Source organism: Carex rostrata, chromosome 29 (assembly GCF_964058835.1).
Source record: "Carex rostrata chromosome 29, lpCarRost1.2, whole genome shotgun sequence".
NCBI classification, from domain to species: Eukaryota; Viridiplantae; Streptophyta; class Magnoliopsida; order Poales; family Cyperaceae; genus Carex; species Carex rostrata.
In genome coordinates, this window is record NC_135946.1 from 1,058,216 (window position 1) to 1,083,960 (window position 25,745).

Sequence of the window (25,745 nt, forward strand, 5' to 3'; positions counted from 1 at the left end):
GTTATTGACTCTCTGTTTATTTATGAAAATTCTAGGCTGGAGTGTTGGCTGGTGATGTAAGTGACATAGTTCTGCTTGATGTGACCCCACTTTCCCTTGGCCTTGAAACCCTTGGTGGTGTCATGACAAAGATCATCCCGACGAACACAACTCTACCAACATCCAAGTCAGAAGTTTTCTCGACTGCAGCTGATGATGGCCAGACAAGTGTGGAGATTAATGTCCTCCAGGGTGAGAGAGAATTTGTCAGAGACAACAAGTCCCTTGGTAGCTTCAGACTTGATGGCATTCCCACAGCCCCACGTGGTGTGCCGCAAATCGAGGTGAAATTCGACATTGATGCCAATGGTATTCTCTCAGTTGCAGCCGTTGACAAGGGCACTGGGAAGAAGCAGGATATCACCATCACTGGTGCCAGCACTTTGCCCAAGGATGAGGTATGATGTCTTAAAGTTAATATAAGATTATGAAAATTGTGGCAACAAAGCAGGATGGTAGTAGCCCTGACAATGATGGTTCTTATTGACACATACCTTGCAACATTTAACTGTTTAGTACCATTCCTTATTTTCGGTTTCCGTTTTGGGCCTTTTAGCAGATCAGCAGCTTACTTTTTTTTAAGCTGATTTGGAATTTCTTGAGGTTCTTGTAGTGAATTCAGCTGAAAATTCAGGTGTATAGCTGAAGAGGTCGATTATTGTACCAAATAGGTTGCTTGTGAATCCTTAACTTTTAGATAGTTGTTTGCTGACAATATTTTATGAAAATGCGTAGGTTGAGAAAATGGTGCAAGAAGCAGAGAAATTTGCAAAGGAGGACAAGGAGAAGAGAGAAGAAATTGACACCAAGAACCAGGCTGAATCAGTGTACCAAACTGAGAAACAACTTAAGGAACTGGGAGACAAATTAATGGGATCCAGTGTGGCAACATGAACAGCTTTGAAAAACTTGGTGTATAAAGTGTGGCAATTATTTTGTTTTTTTGTTTAGGTGATACATTTCCAGTTGGGTGAGCATATGATGAGAGCAACGTTCACTTTATATTTGGTTCTTGATAAAAAAAACTAAAGCAAACTTTGTATTGTTGAAGCTTTTATACTTAATAATATAGGTGGCTAAGGAGAATAAGTGTACTTTGCCTTCTCCTGTGTTTATAATTCACTACCGTCAATTTGTTGTAAGCGATCATATATTTCTTTCTTGATATTATGAAATGCTCAATTCTCAACTGCAAAGGACAATACATCACTAGAAATCTGGTGTTTAAAAATACATTTCAGTTGATACAAAAATGTTATTTTAAACATCATATAGCAAAAATGCTAATAAAACAAAAAATTAAAGAAATTGAAAAGGAAAGCCACAACAAAATAACTAAGAAAATGTGTCAGCTTATGTAATTTTTCAGACCGAACAAACACACTAATACAAAGTAACTAAAGTATTAAGTTCATTTTTTTGCCAAATTAGATGTCTTGAACTATTGTCATCAATTTTTTCTTGAAAGTAAAAAATTATAATATGTAATACTATTAATTCTTAAATTAATCTCATTGAGGATGCGTTTTGATAAATGCTTGAGTTAGTGAGAATAATAAGTTAATTCAAATTTGAGATAGTGAGTTAACCCAACTTTTATTAGAATAGCCTGCTAACCCATAAAAGACAAACAAATAATAGTCATTTTTGCTAACTCAAACACATCCAAATATAGAATAGTAGTTTGGAATAGTCGTTAATCCGGATTAGCACTATTAGTTACCTCATCATTCAAACATACCGTTAAAAAAAGTGATCAAAACAAACTTTCAACCCACAGCAACGCGTGGGCACTTGACTAGTACTCTATAATTAGAGCAAAGCTAGGGTGTGATGTACTCATCAAGAGAGTTAGGTGAGCACAATTCTAAAAATATATCATATTGGCTTCCAATGACAAATTCAAATCGTTGAAATCCAATTACTTCACGAGTGATGTATGTACATGTAAAATTTTAAAAGTTTCAAATACATTTGCTACATTTGCTACAAGGTCAAGCCGAATTTTATTTTTTTCGGATTTGATGGTTCATGATCAGTGTGCACCATTTTTATATTTCCGGATTGTATGAAATCCAATTTTAATTCAAACAGCGCTATTGGATGTGTCCATTACTGTGAGAAATGGAGAGGTTGTATGCACCGGTTCAACCTAAATAGACTTGGTCCATACCTTACTCATGAACCGCGAAAAAAGAGAAGTTTTTTTGCTCACACTGAGGCTTGAACCCATGTCTCTTGGGTGGGAGCCGAGTACCCTAACCACTATACTCAAATGACTCGTTTGTTACCATCTTGATTCTTGTATATTATATATACGACTTGTATAAATTTTCTAGTCTATATAGTTTCAATGTTTCTTATATAGGGAATAATTTTGTTTTGAATGTACATTATATATATTCTATATATATTCTGTCCGAATATTTTTTTTATTAATATTCTATATAATCTATATACACTAACCCTAAACCCTAAACACTATATATTCTATATAATCTACATACACATATAAAATAAAATTCGTATTTAGATTTATCAAATTTACACAAAAAAAATTTGTAAATCAAATCTAAAATTTAAAATTATAGAAAAATACACATACACATACACATACACATACACATACACATACACATACACATACACATACACATACACATACACATACACATACACATATACATAAACATATACATACATATAAATATGGTTATAAAAAAATGAGTTTAAAAAAAAAAAAAAAAAAAACGGTTATTGGATAACCGGACCAAAACCATATTTCCAGTTATCCAATAACCGGACATTTTTTCCAATTCCGGGAATTGGGTAACCAGAAAAAAAAAGAAAATCCAGTTACTGGGTAACCGGATTGGGTAATTTTCGAATTTCAACGGTACTTTGGTTATTTTTTGTAATTTGATTTAATTTTTGGATATAAATTAAAAAATCGGTTTTTTTTCTAAAAGTTTAAATAGAAATTAAATTTGCCAAAGACCGAGTCAGTCTTCGCATGCATTTCTTTTTCATAGTCAGTGTCCGTGCTCGTTGTAACGCACCTTTCAATATTTTTCTTTCAAAGACCTTGACCTTTTACAAATCAATTAATTTCCAGCAAACAAAATTGACCCGAGTTTTTTAAAAATATCAAAATTTATAAATATTTTATTATAAATAACCACAGTTTTGTCAAAATTTTATTTTTGCCCAAACCGTACAGAATATTTACGGTTTGAATTAAAAATTCAAACCGTAAATATTCCTTACGGTTTGAATTTTTTTTTTACTTAAAAATTCAACCTGTATATTTTTGCTCGAACTGATGAAGGAGTGCTTCTGAGCCCAAATTTGCATCAATGATTAACATATCAAAACACCTTCAAAAATTATGAAAATTTAACGACATGCATTGTTGACTTCATAGAACAAGATTGTGAAGTTTCATACAAAATCTCAAAACAGATCGTAAGATATCGGCTCTCAAAAATTGCCCGAACTGCTGAAGGAGTGCTTCTGAGCCCAAATTTGCATCTCTGATTAACATATTAAAACACCTTCAAAAATTATGAAGTCAATAGCATTAGAAGCCAAGAGATACTTGGTAGAAGACCAACAGCTGCATCAATAGCATTAGAAGCAGCTCTATCAGGTACATCCAACCCTACGAAACCAAGACCAGGGTCCACGCCGGAATCCAACTGGGAGCTATCCTGGTCCTGTGTGTCTGTGTCTGAGAGAACTATCGTAGTGCCTATCTGAGTCAAAGAAGAAACATCAAAATGCATTATTAAAGATAACTTAAAGTATGAATTATCTAATCTTGCCTTACACAACTAAGTAGTTAAAACAATAATAGAGGAAGCCACAACCCTAATAGAAGGTACATGTTCCAACTGTTTTTTGAATTAATATGTTCCAACTGTTTCGCTATGCATGTTGGCTAAATAACTTCATACTAATTATATTATGCGGTAGGTGCGCGTCCTTGATTAATTTAGTAATTAATTATTCAATGGAAGACTTTTATATAAAACAATAGAGTCAACTATAGCAACAACACCGATCACTATTCATTTGGTGATGGAAAAAGTGATCAGTTCGGAAACTTCCACTTGTAAGCCATCTCCATCAACATATATTTTAGAACATTTTTCTTTTTGTCACGTCTTAAATAAAAGAAATAGAGGATTGAAACTGTCCACCTACCAAATATTAAGACCGTACAAATTATCAAATATCATTTTATTTATTATATAATATTTGGATCCTGATATTGTCCAATTATTTTTGGAAACAATTCAAATATTTTTAGAATTTTTATATATATGTATATTATCCTATTAGCATCCATATAAAATTTATTAATTAACTAATGAACATATCTAGTCATTATCTTTTTGTACGTAGCTACTTTAATCCTATGCCCTTTGTTAACTGGCTTAGCTTTAGCTTCGATAGATTACTTTTAGAACCTAACTATATCTAGAAGCTTGTTAATATGTTGCTTGGTTCGTTGTTTTCATTTTGTGCTACTATGACACTGTTAAAGCTAAGGGATACCCTGCTTGATTTAGCTCTATAATTATCTTATTTCAGAAATAAAATGGGCATAAAAAACCTCTTTTAAAAACAAAAATAGAAACTAATGAATGATTTTATATAAAATAATAGAGGTCGAGTTGAGCAATAATCACTAACCGTTTCCTGATGTAGAAAGTCAACTTGGAAGCTTTTACATGTAAGATTCAATTAACTCGACAAAATAAAATAAAACATCGTCATCTTAATCATAAGTTCCTCAACATATCCACAAGACCTAGTCACATGTTATAACTGATTAATTAATTATAAACAATTATTGCCATCTAGTTCATTTTTTAAGATATGATTATTGTTTGCTTCATCATATTTTTTAAGATATAGTTAATTGACGTAGGCTTTAATTTAAGATGATATTAATGGTTTTCTTGAAACAAATTGCTCTCTCCTCTTGCTCCTCGCTCGTATCGTTGACTTTTTAATTCGCCATGTTCTCTCTAGCTTAATTATGATATACTTTTACATAACTAATTAATAATAAATCTCATGTAGTCAGTAAAGGGGATGAATGAGAGCTTTTACAATATTTTTAATTTGTTTTGGTTTAAATTTTATAATTTTAGTTAATTAATTGATTTTATCTTTATTGAATACTTGCTCATAATGTTTACAATGGTTACATTGTGGTTTATACACAATACAAGGCCTAAAAGAGTCGTTTAAAATTATACTATCTGCTAGACTTAGAGCCACAAGTAAAGGAAAAAAACAGACAGAAAGACAAAGAAAGAAAGCTTTAATTTGCGAAATTCACATGAAGTCAGCCATGTGTACCAAACAATGGTACTTCCATTCATATAAAATTTATCTGCTAGACTTTAAATAGAGTAGTTATCGGTGTAACTATTTGCAGTGACTATCTAGGAGATGAACATCATGTTCTATTTACTCCTAGTGGGACAATCTCGGTTATTGTAACTTCGGGAAAAATAGCAAAGGGTGTAACTGTGAACTTGAATCCTCCCATTCTTGATAATAGAGACATAGCATAGAACTCCATGCAATTGATTGGAATAAAGTCTGGGTCTCCTTTCCTTACCAGTCCTTTTCGATTGGACTTTGTAACATGTTTTAGGATTAGCAGCCCACAGATTTGCACACAGTACTAGTTTCAGAATCGCATGTGGTTCTAATCAAACCACACACGATACAACTAGACGGTAGAAATAATAACTTATTATTGATTTGAACACAATTTAGTGACAAACCGCATGCAGTCAACTCGAGATCCAAAATTAGACTAAATGAGTAAGAATGATAGTAAGCGTGATCCATAGAACTCTTTACCATCTGTAATCTCTACTTCAATACTAACTAATCACCCATAAACATCAACTTAAATACCCATATAAACAAACACACCTAGAATAAGTGAACGGTTTCACCATGATACACTATCTTTGTGGACCAACTCCCAGATCTATACTATAGGATAGGTTCGTGCTCTTGTGAATTTATTCTAAAGTAGAATATTAGGGTTATAAAAGCGAGGATGTGGGAAAGAAAGAGCGAGAAAGGGAGAGAGACAGGTTCGTTTAAATGTCCCAAGAAAGATTTGGGATAGATGATCTTTCTTTCTTTTCCTAATTTCAATCGAATAAACTAACTAAGAGAGGATTTTTGAATATTTGCATGTCCATTTGAGGAATCAGCGCGCTATTCCATCTCGGACTGGATTGGATGAATTCTGAGCGGACGGCCGAGAAACATTAACTCAAATTCTGAGGCGACGCAGTTACTTGTTCAATAAAGACGTTTATCTTATTTTTCATTTTAGTTACCTTAGTTTTCATCTGTAGTATATTTTTCATTTTAATTACTTTAGTTTTCATCTGTAGTGTAATTCTTAATGGCTCTTTTAGACCTTGAACATAGTGGCAATTGTCACTTTTTAACTTCACGGATAGTGACATATTTTTATATTTTTGTAGTGTTGTATTTTATATAAATACTGATGTAACCATTGTAAAGATTACAAACAATACATTCAATACAATCATCAAGTTTGAGCCAAAAAGAAATTATTTTTTTCTATAAAAGCTCGCGTTCGGCCCCTGTACCACGTGATTTTTTTTTGCCATCTCTTATATTTTATTTATTTAATAAATAATTTTAAAAAAATATATATAATAATGAGAAGAGAGAAGATGGAGAAGGAAAAGGTCAACGCCGAGCGAGGAGTAGAAGAATATATATAATATCATATTCAAAAGCTAGTTGCGTCAATTGACTATATATAGTAATACGATGAAGCAAACTACAAATCAAATCTAAAACAATTAACTAGTTGGCATCAATAATTGTTTAGTCCTTCAGTTACAGCATGTCACCAAGTCTTATGGATATGTTGTGGGACATAAGATGGCGAGCTTTTATATTATTTTGTCACCAAGTCTTAATTGAATCTTACAAGCTACGTTGTATGGAGACGGGTACGAATATCGTATTAGATACGATACAGATATGCTATTACGGCAATTTTCAAAAATCTCAGATACGATAATTAAGTCTATTATATATTATATTAATTATATTATTGATTCAACATTTGCATTATATAAATTAAATATAAAAAATCCTGAATAAGGTGCTTTGTATAAGTTACTATGTTAAAACAACAAAGTTGAGTTGTTGCAGTGATTGAGGTGTATGTCCAGTTACCCTCAGAACCTTGGTTCGATTCTAGAAAAGTAAAATGGCCAGTCCAAGCGCGGCTCACAGAAAGAACGAAGTGTCTGCAGACGTATCCATACTGTATCCGAACAGAAATGAGCAGTATCAAAGCGTTTCAACGGGTATCAATCGTTGACCGTATCAGAATGTTAAGGATACACAACATCATCAAATATGCTAGCTAGTGTATCCGATACGCAATTTTCTGAAAACCTCATGAACACATTATATTGTTTGAAAATAAATAGAAAATATAAGCAACTCAGCAATTTTTACAACATAATATAATGGAATCAAATTAAATATAACATACAGACAGATCAAACAACACAGGAATTTTAGGACTGGCACGTGTTTAAACGGGACGGAATTCAATACCCGCAATGATAAGTCCCTTCTTTTCATTTTTGCCTTCTGTTTCGTCCTTGATGTATATGGACGCCTCTTTATCACCAGTAACTTTATCGCAGGAAAACTGTGCCAGCTCCAGCTCCATCCATCCATCCGGCCTCATTTTGGGCGACTGAACGCTGGATGGCATCGGTTTTGTTGGTTTTAAGCATACATATTTCGTCCCCTTCTCTGTTCCTGCAGAAAACCATACCTTCAAGATAGCGTTGAGACCTTTTGACTCTGGCTCTGGCTTTGTTCTGAAGATGAGATATGCACAATACTTTGTGTTAGCCGAAAGTTCGAGGAAGTTCATGCTTGTCTCTATGTAGAAAAACCAGACTTGCAATAGCTCCGCCGCCACCTTGAACCTTATTATAAGTAAACGAAAACAAGGTCATATTTGGTATATACACTACGCATAAATTTGCTGATCGAATTCAGAGAGAGGCCAATTAACGAGACATTTTTCGATAACACTTTTCGTGTATTTAATATGTGGATACATCAAATAAATATAACCAAATTTAAATTACATGGTGTATATATATATATATATATATCAAGGTTAACAGACCTCCATTAGTGTTAATGGATATAATATATATCAAAGGAACATATGTTGATATATATTTGTAACCGGATAAAATTAGTCTCATTCTTATTCTATGTTTATTCGTTTAGTATTGGTCTTTAAATTATTCTAATTTTATCCATTAAGATTAACTTTTAAAGAATTAATCATTGATAATTATGAATAAATTTAGTATCATTATTTATTAAGTTAAGGAATAAAGTTTTTTATCCTTATCAGTGAAATTCACGAACAATATTTTTTAGTCATACCAGTCTTGCTTAATACGACACGATCAGAATATATAAATGTATAAAAAATATTCGCTTTCACCCCTTATCCCTGTATTAGAGAAAAGATAGGTTTGGAATAACTACAAACAATAAGGAATTCTGAAAAAGAGAAGGGCATTAATTACCTTGGCTCGTTTGGATAAAGAATCAAATCCCAGTACTTATTGTTGTCTAAATGCTCTATTTTTAAATCTCTTTCAATAATTACCCGACTCGGGACAGCATGTGTAGGGCCATGGATCGCCTGGCCTCCTGATGAATTCTGCCCTTGGTCCTTTGTCAACAGGCCTTTTTCCAGGTCTTTGTTCTTGTCATTTGGTTTCTTGTCTTCTTGCTGGTCGTTTTTGTCCGATTTAAAACACTGTTCCCTCAAACAGATCAAAAACACCAAAAGAAAATATAAAAATAAAATAGCAGAACTGGTAGTTATCGGGTAAGGATTGGTGGTATTACGCTATTACCTTACCTTATCAATTAATCCATCTTCTGTTTATTAATTTTTCTTGGGTGTGCATTCTCTTGATCATGAGTAAATGAACATTTTGAAAGAAAGATCGTACCCGGATTATTTCGGAGCAGCAACTTTTTAAACCGGATCATGAGTAAATGAACATTTTGAAAGAAAGATCGCCGGCCATTCGCTCCGCCAGATCGCCGCCAAGAGCATATTCTCACCTCCACCCCATAGTTTCACGTGTTGAGTACACAGTACACCCTCTATTGCTAGCATTAATTTTTCACTTTACTATTGCTTAAATCCCCACAGTTGGCTTTTTCTATCTTCCCGATCAGATCTTTCACAAGATATATTACTAGTTGTTTGAACAATTTTACTAGATCTGTTACAAGATATGTTCTACAAAAATAATTTGTCTAATTTTTTTCAAGGGACAAAAATACTGAAATGAAGCTGTTGAAGATTAATAAACAAAACACAATTGGAGATACTAGAAAATTGGAGCTTTGACATCTCTTCCACGAATTTTGATGAGGTGCTCAAGAGCTCCCCCACTTCCTATGCCATCGTCGAGTTCTTCGCTCACTGGTATGATCTCTGTATAACGGGCTTTGATCAGTGGGCTCGGTTCAGCAGCTTCAGCTAGCTGTGCTTATTTTTTACTTTTGTTTGTTAAGTGTTGAGTGCATATGAAATGATCAATCTTCGTTATGAATATGCATCTCGGAATTTTATATAACATCATATTTGGGTTTCTAAACAACTAGGTTGTTTAATTTCAGTGGAGCAAAGGGAAAACCCTGATTTGATTTGGTAAGTCCCTACCTCTAATTGTGCCAATTGCAAAAGCCCTCCTAATTATTTCTTTATTTTTCACCTTTCTTGGACTATCACCTAAAAGGACTGTTTCTTTTACTATTATACTCAATAGCTATGTTGAATTTGGCTTGGCAACTTTAAGATTAAGTTTGAACTTTAGTTTATTATGTAAAGGACTGTCTTACCAATAATGTACCTGCAAAGTGCAAAGTGCAATTTTACTTAATTTATTTGCTTGATTTTATTTTCTATTGTTTAGTTACACTCTGTTAATTCGTAGAAGTTGCATAATTGTGCAATCAGAAGATGATTTCTATGTCGGGTATTTTACACTTCAGCTTCTAAATGCTCTTATTACAAATTCACCCAAAAGGTAATATATGACTTTCTGATTCTTATCTCCATTATTTAATTTAATTTAGGCATCTCATATGTTTTTTTTTTCTTTCTGTTTATCTTCCTCCTGGTAATAACTATAGGTTGCAAGAAGCCATTCTTTCAATACCCCGTGGTATCACTGTTTTGATGGATATGCTCATGGATTGTGAGGTCTGCATTTATTTCTCAAAATCTGCATCACGTACATGTATATTTCCATTTAATTAATATTATTGTAGTTTTCTTTTGATAGGTCATAAGGAATGAACCCATATATGTGCTGTTTTGATAGGTCACTTGGCAGAAAAAAATTATCAATGTGTATATATATGCGATGGCTTTTTATTTATGTTATATGATATCATGTTGTATGTCAACATTGAATTGTTGTATGATATTTGATATTAAATTCGAATCGAGCTATTATGTATGCTATGATTATTTGATATTATATTCGAATCGAGCTATTATTTGATATTATTGTTTGATCGATATGAATGTTTGGTACGTGTGGTACCAATTATTAAATGGTGCAAATTTAAATAATAAAAAATATCCCAAAAACCTGACAAGAGGGTATCAGCGACCGGAAATTTTGGTCTCTGATACATTTTCATGACGTTAGCAAAAAAAACAGCGACAAAAAAAATTGGTCGCAGAAAAAGTATCAGCGACCGGTGACGTCATCTGTTGAGTATCTGCGACAAGGCTTTCAGCGACCGGGTTATCAGCGACCGGAATCGGCTTCTGCTGTAGTGGTTGTAGTCTCACTCAATTTAATAATTAATTCTTATCAAATAGTCACTCAAAATATCAAAATGTTATTTATAACATCAAACTTTTTTTTAACTTTGCCATGACATAAAGTGCGGAACGTTTATACATAATAAATATTTAATTTCGCCGTATATATAGTTTTATTAAAAATTGAAGTAGAAATTTTTTAACTGTATAATATTTGAAAATTGACTACGTTTATAATAATTATCGATGAAAAATAATTGGTAAAATTGTAAAATTATCGATGAAAAATTACCATGTAAATTTATAATAATTGAAAAACGTTATTTAAATGGTAATATTTTAAGTTATATAATTTTAAATTACCTTTGGAGTGTGTAATACATCAAAAAGAGGAATATGTACAGGGCTAGGGATGGTATACCAACAGAAGCAGTTGGTTGGCAACGCACCATTGGTGTAATTCTTTGGAAGAGGAAGGAAGAGAAAATAGCTCTGCGTTTTTCAACATTTTTTTGAAGCAACTTGCTCTGTGTTTGAACATTTTTTTATTCCCTTTTTTTTATTTGTATGTAGGAGTACAACCTTACATCGTTTCTTTGTAAGAACCGAGTATGAATGTTGTGACCTATCGTACACAGTTGCATTTTAAATGACCGTGTGTGTGTGTGTGGTTGAGCTCGATTTTACAATAGCGTCTCCTCCTTTTACACACTATTTATTTAAAATTTTCTCATATTTATATGTATGCCGTGTATGGTTTTCGCTTTTGTAGTAGTGTTATAAAATAATAATAAAATATCAAACTGTTTATTGCAAGACTTAATTGTTTTAATAATTGTGTTTTCATTAGTGTTGTGAGTGATAGAAGATATGCTTGGATATTTTAATAATTACTTCTTTCTATCGAGTAGTGAAACTTATTTTTGTGCCGAATTATTTCTAAATTACTATTTCTCATTTTTTTTTAGTTTTCTAAGTTTTTAAATGTAAAATTAACTCTATTATGTTTATAAATATTTGTATTATATTATATTATTTGAGTGTAGTCATTTGTCTCATTATATATTATTGTTGACAAATTATTTTTTTATCAATTATTTAAGTTTTTTTAGTACAAAAAAAAATTCTGCACAAAAAAAATCCGAGTTTCCGATTCGATTCAATAGATTCCTACCGATTCGTCCAATTCTAGTTCTATGGTCAAGTGACTGATTTTGATTTTTCTTTTTATACACAACTGAATAGGATCCACATGGCATCCGATAATTCATTTGTAAGTCTAACAAGGGAAATATGCATAGATCGGAACTTAATTTGTAAATTGTAAGTGCTAATTGAATACAAAGAAGAGAAGGAAATATGGTTGGATCTGAACATGGGAGAGGACAAAGGCCAGAGAACTTGGAGGGAAGCATCATGTGATAGTCTGCAATATCAAGGAGAGAACTCGGTCAAGACTGAATATATATTTATAAGCAACTTGAGCATACAATGACAAAATTTGAAGTTGTAAAACGTGCAGCCAATTGCATGGGCAGTGATAAGCTGATACTTTTTGCATTGGCTGCATTGTAATCCATTTTATAATGCAATACAATTTGGTAGCAACTACCAAACTTTGAAAAAAGACATCATGCACGCATTTACCAACGCGCATGAGGCGTGAGGCGACTTTTGGGTTCATTTTTTATTGTTTATTTCGTATTCCTAGCATTATTAGCAACGAAGGAGTCCCTTGAATATTGGCACTATGCATGTACCGAATCATGATCATATCTTTGAAGAATCTAAGAAAATAACTGTTTGTATAATATTTTTAATTAAGGAAAATTAATGTATAAACTAATATTTTACTGTGAGACTACGGTAATTTGCAAATTCACTGAAGTGCAAACAATTGATCATAACTGTTGCATATTATTTCTACATAAATATATACTTGGAGATCAAATTTAACTTTTAAATAAAATATTAGTATTATTTAAAAGGTTTAATCATCTGACATAAAAATCGATTAACCATCTGAAAGTAGTGAATGTGTACCTATTTAACAAAATAGTAAAATTATAAAAATTGAAACAATTGATCTCCAAGTACATTTTAATATAGAGATCATGTTGAATAGTTTGAATCGACTATTTAGAAAAAAATGGACTTTGTGCATAAATTTTGTACATTTCCTTTTGTTTAGACTTTAGATACAATATCAGCTATTGGTTCACCGTCAACCGGATCAATTCTATAATTAGTTGCGAAAATAAGCATTTAATGTTAGGATGGATCGTTTAAATAATTGCATGTGCAGTCAATATTGTTGTGAGTTTTCTTAATCTTTGTGCCGAATAATTTATAAATTGCAATTTCTTTAATTTGTGCGTTCTTTCTATGTTTTTAAATTTAAATTAACTTGATTATGTTTTCGAATGTTTGTATTATATTATATTAGTGAATTATTTGAGTATAGTGATTTATCTAAACATATAATGTTGACAAATTAATTTTTTAAGCAATTTATTTAAACATATTAATTTTTCATCAATTGTTTTATTTGGGTATAGTACAAAACAACTTATGGCAAAAAAAGCAGGGTTTTTAATCCGATTCAACCGATTGACCCGATTCCGGTTCTATGACAGTAAACTAACCAATTTTGATTCTGACTTCGATTCCGATTACATAATTTTGCAGTGCAATAGAGGTGGCTATTATAAAGATTCATGCAATATTTTCATAGAACAAAGAAAAAAGAACAATCAGAAGTCTTTTAACCAATTGTCCATTTTAGATTAGGGAAAAATGACAAGATAATGATTTATGGATGATTGCCAAGAAGGAACATACACAATCATCAACCATTGATTGGTTAATAATGTAACAAGACATGCCATATATCTTAGGCTATTACAAGAAGAATTCAGAAGCGTCAAACATATGAACAAATCTAAAATAACGTAAAAGATAATTCTCTTTTCTTCGACAATTTAACCCCAACCTTTCTGCAATGTCAAGCACTATTTACAATGCAAAAGTAAAAATTTGCTAAATAATCTTACGGGTGATAGTAAAGCAAATTGAAAAAAAACAATCGCCTCAACCATATTGGATTAGTATTTTTGTACACGGCTCGAGAACTGTGTAAAATTTAATGACTTATTGTACACGACTCCTGTAGACACGGTTGGAAAATCGTGTATAAACCTAACTTTAGGCTGTGGTTAGTAGTGTTTTTTGTACTAGTGGAGTTGTAACCTTTTTACGAAAGTTACCGTTGATACCAAATATAAGGTACTGATCAAGACATATTTGAGACAAAATTACGTAGGGTTTTGTCTTATGTTTTATCTTGTTTTCTCATCTTTATTCTTTATTTATTATTGCATTCACTTACTATTGTCCAAGTTTATGTTTTGATGCAGAAACTATGTTTTGGGGATATTTGACATCATATGGAGCACGAATTGGGTCGATCGAAAAAGCACAACATTGGTTCTAGGGTTGTGTTACAGACCATATCAATTGATACGGGGGTGATGCTCATTACGGTCCAGGAGATAGCCAAATCCAACGATGCACTGTATGGCTACGGATCGTACCACTTCATACGGTCCGTAATAGTAGGTGCCCTTTGGTAAATAACTGCTCCAGCTGTATCCATATCAGATCCATTGGACTCCAACTCATCTTTAGACGCCCCCTCACTCCTATATATACCATCTGGACTGAAGAAGAAGAAGATAAGCTTAGATCTACTTTGTATTATTCTTGTATAGTTAGTTGTGAGGAGTGTAGACATGCCGTTCCACGGCTAGACATCTTTTCTAGGACTAGGCTATAAACCTTGTTACTCATGATGCTTTGATATATATTTTGTGTTTGATCGTTTTTTAGTCTTTTGTCGTTTGATATCTTTTGCGCTTTATGTTTAATCTCTCTCGGTTTTGCTTGTTATCCTTATCCCTTCGCCAAGGCCAACCTTAGCTTGGTCCCCACTTAATTTACACATTGTCATTTGGGCCTAATGTACTTCAATAAATTAATTAAGCACCAAGTCCAATAGTCATATGTAACTTGTACTATATAATTATATGTTTATATTATGTTAAATATTAAATGTATATGATATGTCATATATATGAAATCAATTTTCTTTTGATTATTTATGTCACCACATGACAATTATTTTGACATTATATCAACTCTTGAAATTTATATTTATAGAAATTAATATTAAATAAAATAGGGTATTATATTAGTATTGCAGGTTTTAGGTGTCATACATGGAATCAAAATAACTTTTGGCTCTATTATCTGGAACCATTTTCTTTTTTATTCGGATCTATAAATTCATACACACCCACAGATGTTACTTGACTTGGCCACGTAGAATCCGAACAAAGTCAAATATTGGATTGTTAGTGGAATTAATACGCAAAATTGTTGGGCTTGGGCATGGCTGGTAGAAATAAATGAAAATTTAGTTTGGAAGAGAATTTTTATGTCAGATCCATTAGGGACAGAATTTTTGGTGTGGTGCTTTGTGTTTGCTGTGGCCTGAATGGATCTGATTAAAAAAAATTGACTTCAAATAATGGAGCCGAATTTTTTTACGGTTCCGTCTATACATCTAAATATTATTGTACTCATTCTAATATCCTATATTATTTAACACTAATTTCATAAACAAAATTTATGCACTGACTTGCTCGCCAAAAAAAAAAAAAAATAATAATAATTTTAGAAAAGGGAAAATTTCCAATGTGCCCATATTAACTTTTGAAATAGCCAATTTACCTATATATTAAAACAACATATATCCAATATATCCATAAAAACTTTATTTAACTCTTTATTTAATTATTTTAAATATTAAATTGGCAAAAATGCCCTCCTCCCTCTTTCATTCAAACATCCACATGCATGCACCTGTGATTTTTTTCTTGGTTGTCTTCATCATTAACCAAACAATCTGATGGGCAACAGTGACAGTCAATACATGAAGTCAATTGCTCAAATCAACTTAAATTTAAGGGAAAATTTCCAGTGTACCCATACAAACTTTTGAAATAGTCAATATCCCCACAAAAGCTCTATAATAGCTAATATCCCCATAAAAAAATTACATTCTTCTTTTTATCCCCTTTGAATTATTTAACTTCATATTTAATTATTTTAAAAATCGAATTGACCAATATGTCCTTGAACTTTGACTGGAGGTGTCCATTCTAATTGTTTCTTCCTCCCTCCCGTCTCTCTCAGCCCCATTCACCCTCAGGTGTGTCTCTATCACACAGCAAAATCAAGATATTAATGGAAAGAGATAATACAAGGAAAAAATGTTCCTTAATGAGACTAACAGAGATAAAGAGTAAAAGTTCCATCATATTCAATATTTTAATTTTAATCTAATTCGGCACCTCTTTCAATTTCTTCTTACCTAAATATTGCACCAAAAGAAAAAAAAAATTACAAAAAGTGAAACGAGTAAATAATCAAAATGAAACTAAAGGAGACCAATCGAGCTGGAAAGGAGACTGATATCCTTAGCTCCATTTGCTAATCTCAATTGGCATCCTAGCGGAGATCTTGTGTTAGTTTATTTTTGCTTGAGCTTCACCTGTAATTCTTTTCTCGTCAGAATGAAGCTTAAAATTTAATCTTGTGAGAGCGGGTGTACACAAAGGACTTATCTGAAATTTAATCTTGTGAGCTGTTATGATCAACCTTTTTTTTAATCACTGGGTGTATATTTACTAATAAGCAATTAGAATGGGGTTGACAATTGGGCTGAGAGAGACGGGATTGAGGAAGAAACAATTAGAATGGACACCTCCAGTCTAAGTTCAAGGATATATTGGTTAGTTCAGTTTTTAAAACAATTAAATATAAAGTTAAATAATTCAAAGTAGGATAAAAATAAGAATGTTAAATTTTTATGGGGATATTAGCTATTTCAAAAGTTTGTATGGGTACACTGGAAATTTTTCCTAAATTTGAAGGTAGAAACACCATAAAATTTAGTAAAAGGGCCATGATTTTTTCTAGATGTTCGCATATATTGAAAATTATTGATTTGGACAAACACCACACGATTGAGATGTATTTATAATTTGTCAATCAAGTTTTGTTGAATAGACCAATTTTACAAAAATATAAGTGTAGGGGGTAAATTGAAAATAACAAATGTTTTAACCTGTAGATTTTTTAGAAGCTTGGAGAACAAATAGAGGAGAAGCTAATGTATAAAATAACCTAATTGATGGTTTTATACATTAAGAGGTTTCTAGGTGATATATATAAGTTAGTTTCTTAGCTTGAGGTTGTAATTGTTTGTTGTTTATTAAGGAAAATTCTCTTTTATTTAATTATATATTGCTTGGTTAGTTTTGAGGTTGTAATTGTTTGTTATTTATTAAGGAAAATTCTCTTTTATTTTTTGGTTGATACAAAATGTCATGGTAGGCTTAAGAAATTTTAGCCAAATTAGAATATAGTTGTACGACTTCTATATTTCTTGTTGTATATATATTTATGTTTACGGTAATTTTTCATTGTGAGTCTAATAAATCGAATATTAATGATCATCCAAAATTTTAAAATACCATCAATTTTAAAATCTTCAACACCCTGTGTCACTGCCAATTTGAAGTATCAAGGGATAATTCAAGATAATTGCAATTCTTTTTATTTACAAAAAATAATTGTAAATACTTGTACATATATCACTCTAATCACTAATTGCATTTGATGGTCATGATGAATCTAATAAATATTTGTACATATATATCACTCTAATCACTAACTGCTTTTGTGAACCGCTTGATTTAAAAACTCAGAATTTCCGTAATGGATCTGACCATTAACTAGATCCAATTGTGTAAGCAATAACGTTTTCGATCTGACTGTGGTTTTCTTTTCTTTTAATTAACTTTACTTCTGGGGATGCACTTACATATATATATAGAGGGTAGAATAGCAAGTTTGCAGTAAATTTTGACCAAAAAAAGTGATGCTGGTACAGGACTTGACAGTTGACTTGTGATACTGGTACCCTAATTAAAGTATGATAGTCATGGATGTCACTACCTTAGTGTCAAGTCAAAACTTTGTCAAGGATATTTAATTCTTGAGAGCGACCTCCATGACTTTGTCAAGGATTGTTAATCTTGCCTCTCGAGTAAATCAATTTTGTACATGGCATATCCCTCTCCAAATCTTAAAAAAATATATATTATAGTGGGACGCCATGGCATATCCCTTCCCAAATCTAAAAATTAAAAAAAAAAATATATATATATATATATTATAGTGGGACGCCATAAGCCATCCCAACTAACAAAAATAAAAAAAATGGGACGCCATACCATGGTGTCCCAACTAATTTTTTTTTTTTCCCGTAGAACTAAAGTTTGACATGCAAGAACGCCATGAACCGATCTTGCCTTCCTGTTTTTTAAATTTCTCCACAATCATTCTCATTTTTAATATATTTTTTTTTCCTTTTCCTATGAATAAAAATTGCGGGGAATAATATGTAAAATCGTTGGGTTTGGACATTGCTGGAAGAAATAAATGAATATTTAGTTTGGAACATAAATTTTATTTCAGATTCATTAGAGACAGAAATTTTGGGTGTGGTACTTTGTATTGTTGTGGCTGTAAAAATCTGGATTTTTGGTGTGGTGCTTTGTATTGTATTGTTACAGCAGTTCCGTATATGCAACTAAATATTATTTTAATCATTTTAATATCCTATATTATTCTACATTAATTTCCATAAGTAAAAGTTTCTGCACTGACCCTGCTTGCCAAACATAAAAAATAAAAAAATATTTTCAAGAAGGAAAAATTTTCAGTGTGCCCATATAAAACTTTTGAAATAGTCAATTTACCTATTAAAATAACATAATATTCAATATACCCATAAAAACTTTATTTAACATTTTATTTAATTATTTAAAATTTGATTTGACAAATATACCCTCCCTCGCTCTTCGTCCAGTACTCTTATTTATGGAATTTTGACCTTGCACTAGTACAAAAATGCGACTATACACAGACCGAAAAGCTAACGACACAGGAATATACATACAGCCGTGTCAGTAAGTATCGTGTATGAATATGGGGGAGTACATTTTACATGGTCGAAAATCTGGGATGCAGTGGGTGCGGGTTAAACCATATGTGCAGCTTTTTTGGTGTAGGTCCGTTGACTACTGAGATGAAAAAATCGTATGGGCGCGAGACTCGGGTGAAACTCGGATCGGACACGACCGATAGCGAGTTGACTTGGCCGAGTCAACTTGGACTCAGCCGAGTTTCCAAACCATGTTGATGACCTATTCAATGAGTGTAACTTCTCGCTCTTCTATGCATTGTCATGTTCTTACTCTTGGATGTGGGGAGATGATAATATCTAAACCTTTGGAAAAGAGTTTTCACATCGATTAATTAGAGCATTCATGGTTGCAGTTTATATTTTATAGAAAGAGATGCAACCGAATTGAGACAAAAGCACCTCTAATTTAGTTTGATTTTACAAGTTCGGGGAGTTTGTAAGTTTACTATCTTTCTCAAGCTCAATGCACATTGCTATTATATATTTGACAATCTGTTGTCTCTTTTTATTATTATAAATATAATATAAGTTAGACTTTACCATATCTTATTTAAAAATGAATAACATGTTGAATCAAACATAATTCAGCATATACTTTCACTTCCTATTGGTAAACTGTTGATATACACGTACAATGGCAGATCTATAATTCGAAAAAAGATGCATAAGTGGTCACAGAAAGAAATACATTTATGCAAGCCTTACAAGTGTTATGAATTCTAATTTTTCTAAAACCTAAAGAACCCTATAAAAGGTTTGAAATAACTTGAACATAGAAACAACAAAGAATTTTTATAGCACAATACAAAATGAATGGTCAGAAATTTATTTTACTATTGCCACATGTTCGGCAGTTTCAATGGGACGTACTTCAATGCCCGCAATGATGAGCCCGCTCTTTTTGATGTTGTCATTGTTTTCCTTGAAGCTTATAACCACCTCTTGATTACCAGTACCATCATTGCAGTAAAACTGCCCCAGCTCTATCTCCATCCATCCATCCGACCTCTTTACGGGCAATCCAATGCATTTATTGCGTGGCCTCGCGACTCTTGGTTTTATGCATACAATCTTCTTCCACTTGTGACCGCCCATAGAAATCGATGCCTTCTGGAGAGTGTCGAGACCGCATGTGTTTGACTTTATTTTGAAGATGAGATGTGCAGCATAGTTTGTCTCAGGAATAAATCCGTCCAAGTTAATTCTCGCCTTTATTTCCAGCCAATGGACTTTTAATAGCTCTGCTACCTCCGGGAACCTTATTATTAATAAACAAATATATAACTCTAATTATAAATTTCACTTTCTATAGCTGAATGAGTTTAGATAGATAAAATGATAGGTCAGATGTCCATCGGACCCACATTTGTGTTCGATGGGCAGCACTCCTGTCCGATCTGCTGCAAGATGTGTGCTCTCTTGATCCGCACAAATATTGAGGCGGCAGACATATCTTCAAGTAGATTGGATAGAAGAACTGTACATCGTTCCTAAATTGGGTCCGATGGGCATTGGACTTACTTCGTTCTCATTCATACGGGGACATCAATGTATGGAAAATATATCTTTTGCATATGATTCAAAACTTGCACTTGGGTTAGCACCAGATCTTGCAATACTTTTATATTATGTTACCAGTTGAAGCCAGCCAATAACTTGATATTTTCCGTTCACACTTTGTGAATGAAGTATGTTGATGCTTTAAATAAATGTACCAAAATTGGAAGTACTTAATAGAAATCAAGGTTAACAGAGGCCACAAAATCAAAGGTAGTAATTACCTTAAATCCTTGTTAGGAACCCACTTCCACTTTACATCAACAGCAGAATGCTCTATTTGTAAAGCCCTTGCAAGAAACATCTGGCCTCTGTTCGGTTCTTCTCTGTTCGATCTAAAACTCTGTTTCCCACAGATCAATCACAAATAGCAACAGAAAATATTAAAATCAAAATAATTGAAGTGGTGGTTATCATTTTTGTGTATTTGTTCATTTGATAATGATTAATTAATTACCAATTGGAAATAAAATTCGTACCTTGAAATTATCATTGAGGCGGGAGATTATTCGTGAAGATATATCGGTAACAAATGCAGTAATGAAGATAGTTAAGAGACCAGTTATAACACTGAAAGCGCCAGCATAAGTGCACAGAAAAATGAAGATAGTCAAGACACCAGCCACAACAGTGAAAGCGCCAGCATAAGTGAACAGGATCGACATGGCAATGGATAATTTGTAAGTGCTAACAACAAGGAGGAGAAGCAGATATGGATAGATCGGAACTTAATTTAGAAGGAATATATACATAGATCTGAACTTGGGAGAGGAAGTTGCTAGAAAGGAGAGAAGAACCTGACAAGGAAGCAGCAAGATAGATCAAAACCCAGAATTCAGGTCAAAACTGAATATATATATATTTTTTTAAATGCAACTTGAGCGTACAACGACAAGTGCAGCCTGCACATGTTAAAAATGCGCATGGGGAGTAGGTGTGTCAATGATACCCGTTTACCCGTTTACCCTACTCGTATCGTATTCGATAAGACGAGTATGGGTAAGGTTTTTTTTTCCGTTAGTTTATTGGGTATGGGTATGGGTAAAGATTTTTTTTCCTTAGATAAACGGGTATGGATACAGGTAAAAGTTATTTCGTACCCGTTGAGTAATGGGTAATTATATGAAATATATTATATATAAATATATCAATATATTATATCCAATTTATTTATTTTTCTTCTTTTCATATTGTTGTATGCCTGTATCAACACTAGAGATATATATATCAACGAATTCATTTCCTTGTTTTCTTCCTTATTCATCGTTATTGCCTTTTTTTCAATTCTACAAATGAAAATATTTCATGTTTCAAAGAAATATATATTCTCATCTTATTTTCTGACAATAATGTATTGTTTGGTCCAAATAAGTAATTGAATGAGATGGATATATCCATTACATTCTCATCTTATTTTCTAACATTGTTACATTCTTATTTTCATCTTATTTTCTTGTCACTTGTTACATTCTTATTTTCTGACATTGTTTGGTCCAGATATGGATATATTGTTTGGTTCCACCCTCCCCGTATCGTACCCATTGACACCCCTAATGGGGAGTGATGCAATTTTTTTTTTTTAATTTTTGGGATTTCCTAGCATGAGATACGGAGTCCGCATCTCTAATGCATCTCAGCCGTCTGATCAGAATCTGAGCTAATCTGATTTGAGGTGAAACTCGCGGAGCATCTTTAATATTGTGCCAACATAGATCGGACGGTCCAGATTCATTCTTAATGAGGATACGAATATTTAGATACGAGGCTACGAACGAGTCGCGCCAACATTGAATCTATATATTCATGTAGGGAATCAATATTTTATCGTTTAGTATAAAAACAATTTGACTATATGAGTTAAATTAAAGATATTTTGGCACATTAATTTTCTAATGAGTTTAGGTGCATAATTAAATCAGATAGAGTTCAAACAATGAATTTATACTATTGAAATCAAGCTACTCTATGAGTAATATATTTTTATTCAAAATTTATAAATTTTTTAATTAATTATTTTTATTCAAAAATTATAAAATTTTGAATTAATTCAGTATGAAGTCAAGCGATTATAAAGAAAAGATTTATACGTTAATTTTAGTGTTACTATTTTTTATTATTTTAACCCTTTGATTTTATATTACGTTAATTCATATATTAATAATATTGCTTGTAGATCCATCACTAATGCAATAGATCAATTTCAACAGTTTGTTTTTTTAAGCTAATATCTCAGGTTTTGAAATTATGCTCACCAACAAGCATGATGAACTTTAGAACACATGAGTTCTACTCATAATTACATAATATTTTAATTAAAGTAAATTATTTGAAAAAATCATACTAATATTTTAAATGCATGGAATAACATATGCTTAATTTTTACAAATATAACAAGGACACTAAAAGGGTCAGCATATTGGTTGAAAATTGAGAAGCTTTTCAATTAATGTTGAAAATTGAGAAGCCTCTACTGTCAGTTTGAACACTTGCACGTCTGCCCAGTTCCGCATCTCATGCATTTTTTTTTTTTAATATTATAGAAAAAATTGGCATTACACTTAGTGGGTTTACCATGTTTTTCATTATTATTTTTGTACTGATTGGTCGTAGAAGATCAGCGATCTAGACAGAGAGATGTTTTTTCGTGTGTTTGCCACGTGCTTTTCAAATAAATGGATGTATGAAAAATCTTGGTTCGAACTGTGTGTAAAAAATGAGGACAAACATTGTTGCCGTTTTTGTTTTATGCAAAGAGATGCAACCAAATTTTCATAGACAAAGCGCCTCAAAAAGATGTCTTCACTAGTACAGAAAATGTGACCATACACGGTTTGAAAAATTAATGTCACACGGTTACATGACTAAAATTAATTTCACACGGTTATATGACTGTGCTAGCGAGCATTGTTTATAAATAAAGCTACTAATTTGTATACAGTTTTCGAACCGTGTCTATATAGATCTAATATACACGGTTGATAAAACCCAACCGTGTCGATAAAAAAAAAGGGTACCGAAAAATAGAAGTTTTTGCACGATCAAAGTAACAATGTACAATATAACTAGGTTTATATAAATGGTTTCTACAAGTCATATGTTTATTATTTTGTACACCGTGCACGGTTTTTTATTTAGAACCGTGTATTTTTTTTTCAAACAATTTATAATAGACTAACACCCATATTTACTAGGCATTAAACACAATTAATATTACCTATCCATCATTCAATAAATATTCAAAATCACAACATACATCATCAATCACATTCATTCAATATTTCACCAAACAAAAATAATTATTTTACATATACATATATGTATATACATTCAATAAACAAAAACAATTAATATACATATATATACCTTACATGAATATGTTTTATATGGAATAAAAAAATGGGTCACATACTGATCTTGAACTGATACAACATTTTCTAAAATTTAAATTATGATTTAAAGCCAATTTTTGGGCATTATATGAATAGTCATGTGATAGTATACTTACGTAGTTGTTTGAACTTTTTTTGTAAACCAAAACTTATTTCAAAGTGACTTTGTGAAAGAATTAAACAATAAAGCACTGTCACGTGCCTTTCATACACTACCGAGAATTAAGTTCTAAAACATGATTTGAAGTTTAGAACAAGTTTTAACTGTCACAATTAGTTTGTGGTACATTTTTTGGAACTTATTATGTATAATGCATGTTATTGCAATGTGTGAAATAAAACAAAACTAAAGAAAATTAAAAAAAAAATTACATGGAATCAAATTAATTTCATGATTGCGAGATGCTAAGCTGTTTAAATCGGACGTACTTCAATAGCTGCAACGATGAGCCCGTTCTTTTCATTCTTGATATTGATATCCCTCAAGCTTACCACCACCTCACCACCATGGCCATCACAGTAAAATTGCCCGAGCTCCAGCTCCATCCATCCATCCGACCTATTTATGGGAAAAGCATTACATTTATTGCGGGGATTTGGCACTCTTGGCTTGATGCATACATCCTTCTTCAACTGGAGGTCACCCACTGAAACCGATGCCTCCTGCAATGTGTCGAGACATATTGAGTTTGGCGTTGTTTTGAAGATGAGATATGCAGCATAGGTTGTCTCAGCTGTAATTCTAATGAAGCTTATCGTCTCCTGTATTTCCAACCAGTGGACTTTTAACAGCCCCACTACCTCCTCAAACCTTATTATTTGTAAACAAACATTCAAAGTTACACTTTGGTACATGATGTATATATTTTCGTTGCTATAGATGAATGAATTCAGGCAAGGGACAACAATGTTTGGAAATGTATATTTTTGCACATGTAACAAAACATTCACTTGAGTTGAGACTAGATTGAGGATACTTCTATGTTATATTAACAGATGAATGGATTCAGACAAGGGCAGTACCTCGAGTCCTGTTGAGGAACCCACATCCACTTATTGCCATCATCAGAATGTTCTATTTCTAAAGCCCTTGCTAGTACCATCTGGCCTCTGTTCGATTGAAACTCTCTGCCCCACAAATCCATCAAAAATACAAAAACCAAATATAATATAATAAAATAATTGAACTGGTAGTTATTGAGTAAAGACTGGTCTGGTACCTTAATTACCTTTGTCAGTTTGGGTAATTTGGGGCATTAGAATCTTTCTTCCCTTGCTTTTCCTTTTAATTTTTGTGTATGTATTCATGATTTGATGATGAGTACCTTTCATTTCAGAAGAAAGTTCGTACCTTCAATTTATCAATGAGGTGGGATGAGACCAGCCAGATCACCGGGAAGGGCGACAATCAAACGAAAAAGGCCAAACATGGCACTTGATAATTAGCAAGTGGTAACAGAAAGATGAGAAGAAGATATATATATATATATATATGAATATATTGGAGCTTGCGAGAGGAAGTAGGAACATAATTAGAGAGAACCAGACAAGGTCCAAGAAGTGTGAGAGGTAAAGAGAGGTTTATTGGAAGACCCAGGATTCAGGTCAACTGGACTCGGCCCAAGGCTTAACATTTTTTGGAAGCAAGTTGCTCTGCGTGTGACTAATATTTTTTGTTTTCCTTTTGTCTTTCTGAAATAAGAGAATGTTTATTACA

At 32.4% G+C, this 25,745-nt stretch overlaps 3 protein-coding genes across 3 annotated transcripts; 1 reads left to right on the plus strand and 2 right to left on the minus strand.

Annotated features, from left to right (window-relative positions):
• On the plus strand, window positions 1–1,343 carry LOC144546361 (stromal 70 kDa heat shock-related protein, chloroplastic-like). Its single transcript, XM_078294901.1, has 2 exons — window positions 1–437; window positions 775–1,343. Exons 1-2 carry the CDS (start codon window positions 123–125, stop codon window positions 931–933), a joined length of 474 nt encoding a protein of 157 aa, XP_078151027.1. The 5' UTR covers window positions 1–122; the 3' UTR covers window positions 934–1,343.
• An 18,383-nt stretch (window positions 1,344–19,726) lies between these two features.
• Window positions 19,727–21,304, minus strand: LOC144546111 (F-box protein PP2-B10-like). The gene is made up of 3 exons (XM_078294642.1): window positions 21,119–21,304; window positions 20,864–20,982; window positions 19,727–20,340 (listed from the first exon to the last, which is right to left on the minus strand). The coding sequence occupies exons 1-3, from the start codon at window positions 21,302–21,304 to the stop codon at window positions 19,908–19,910; spliced, it is 738 nt and encodes a 245-aa protein (XP_078150768.1). The 3' UTR covers window positions 19,727–19,907.
• Window positions 21,305–24,442: 3,138 nt separating this feature from the next.
• On the minus strand, window positions 24,443–25,131 carry LOC144546112 (F-box protein PP2-B11-like). The gene is made up of 2 exons (XM_078294643.1): window positions 25,052–25,131; window positions 24,443–24,839 (listed from the first exon to the last, which is right to left on the minus strand). The coding sequence occupies exons 1-2, from the start codon at window positions 25,129–25,131 to the stop codon at window positions 24,443–24,445; spliced, it is 477 nt and encodes a 158-aa protein (XP_078150769.1).
• Between the last annotated feature and the right edge of the window lie 614 nt (window positions 25,132–25,745).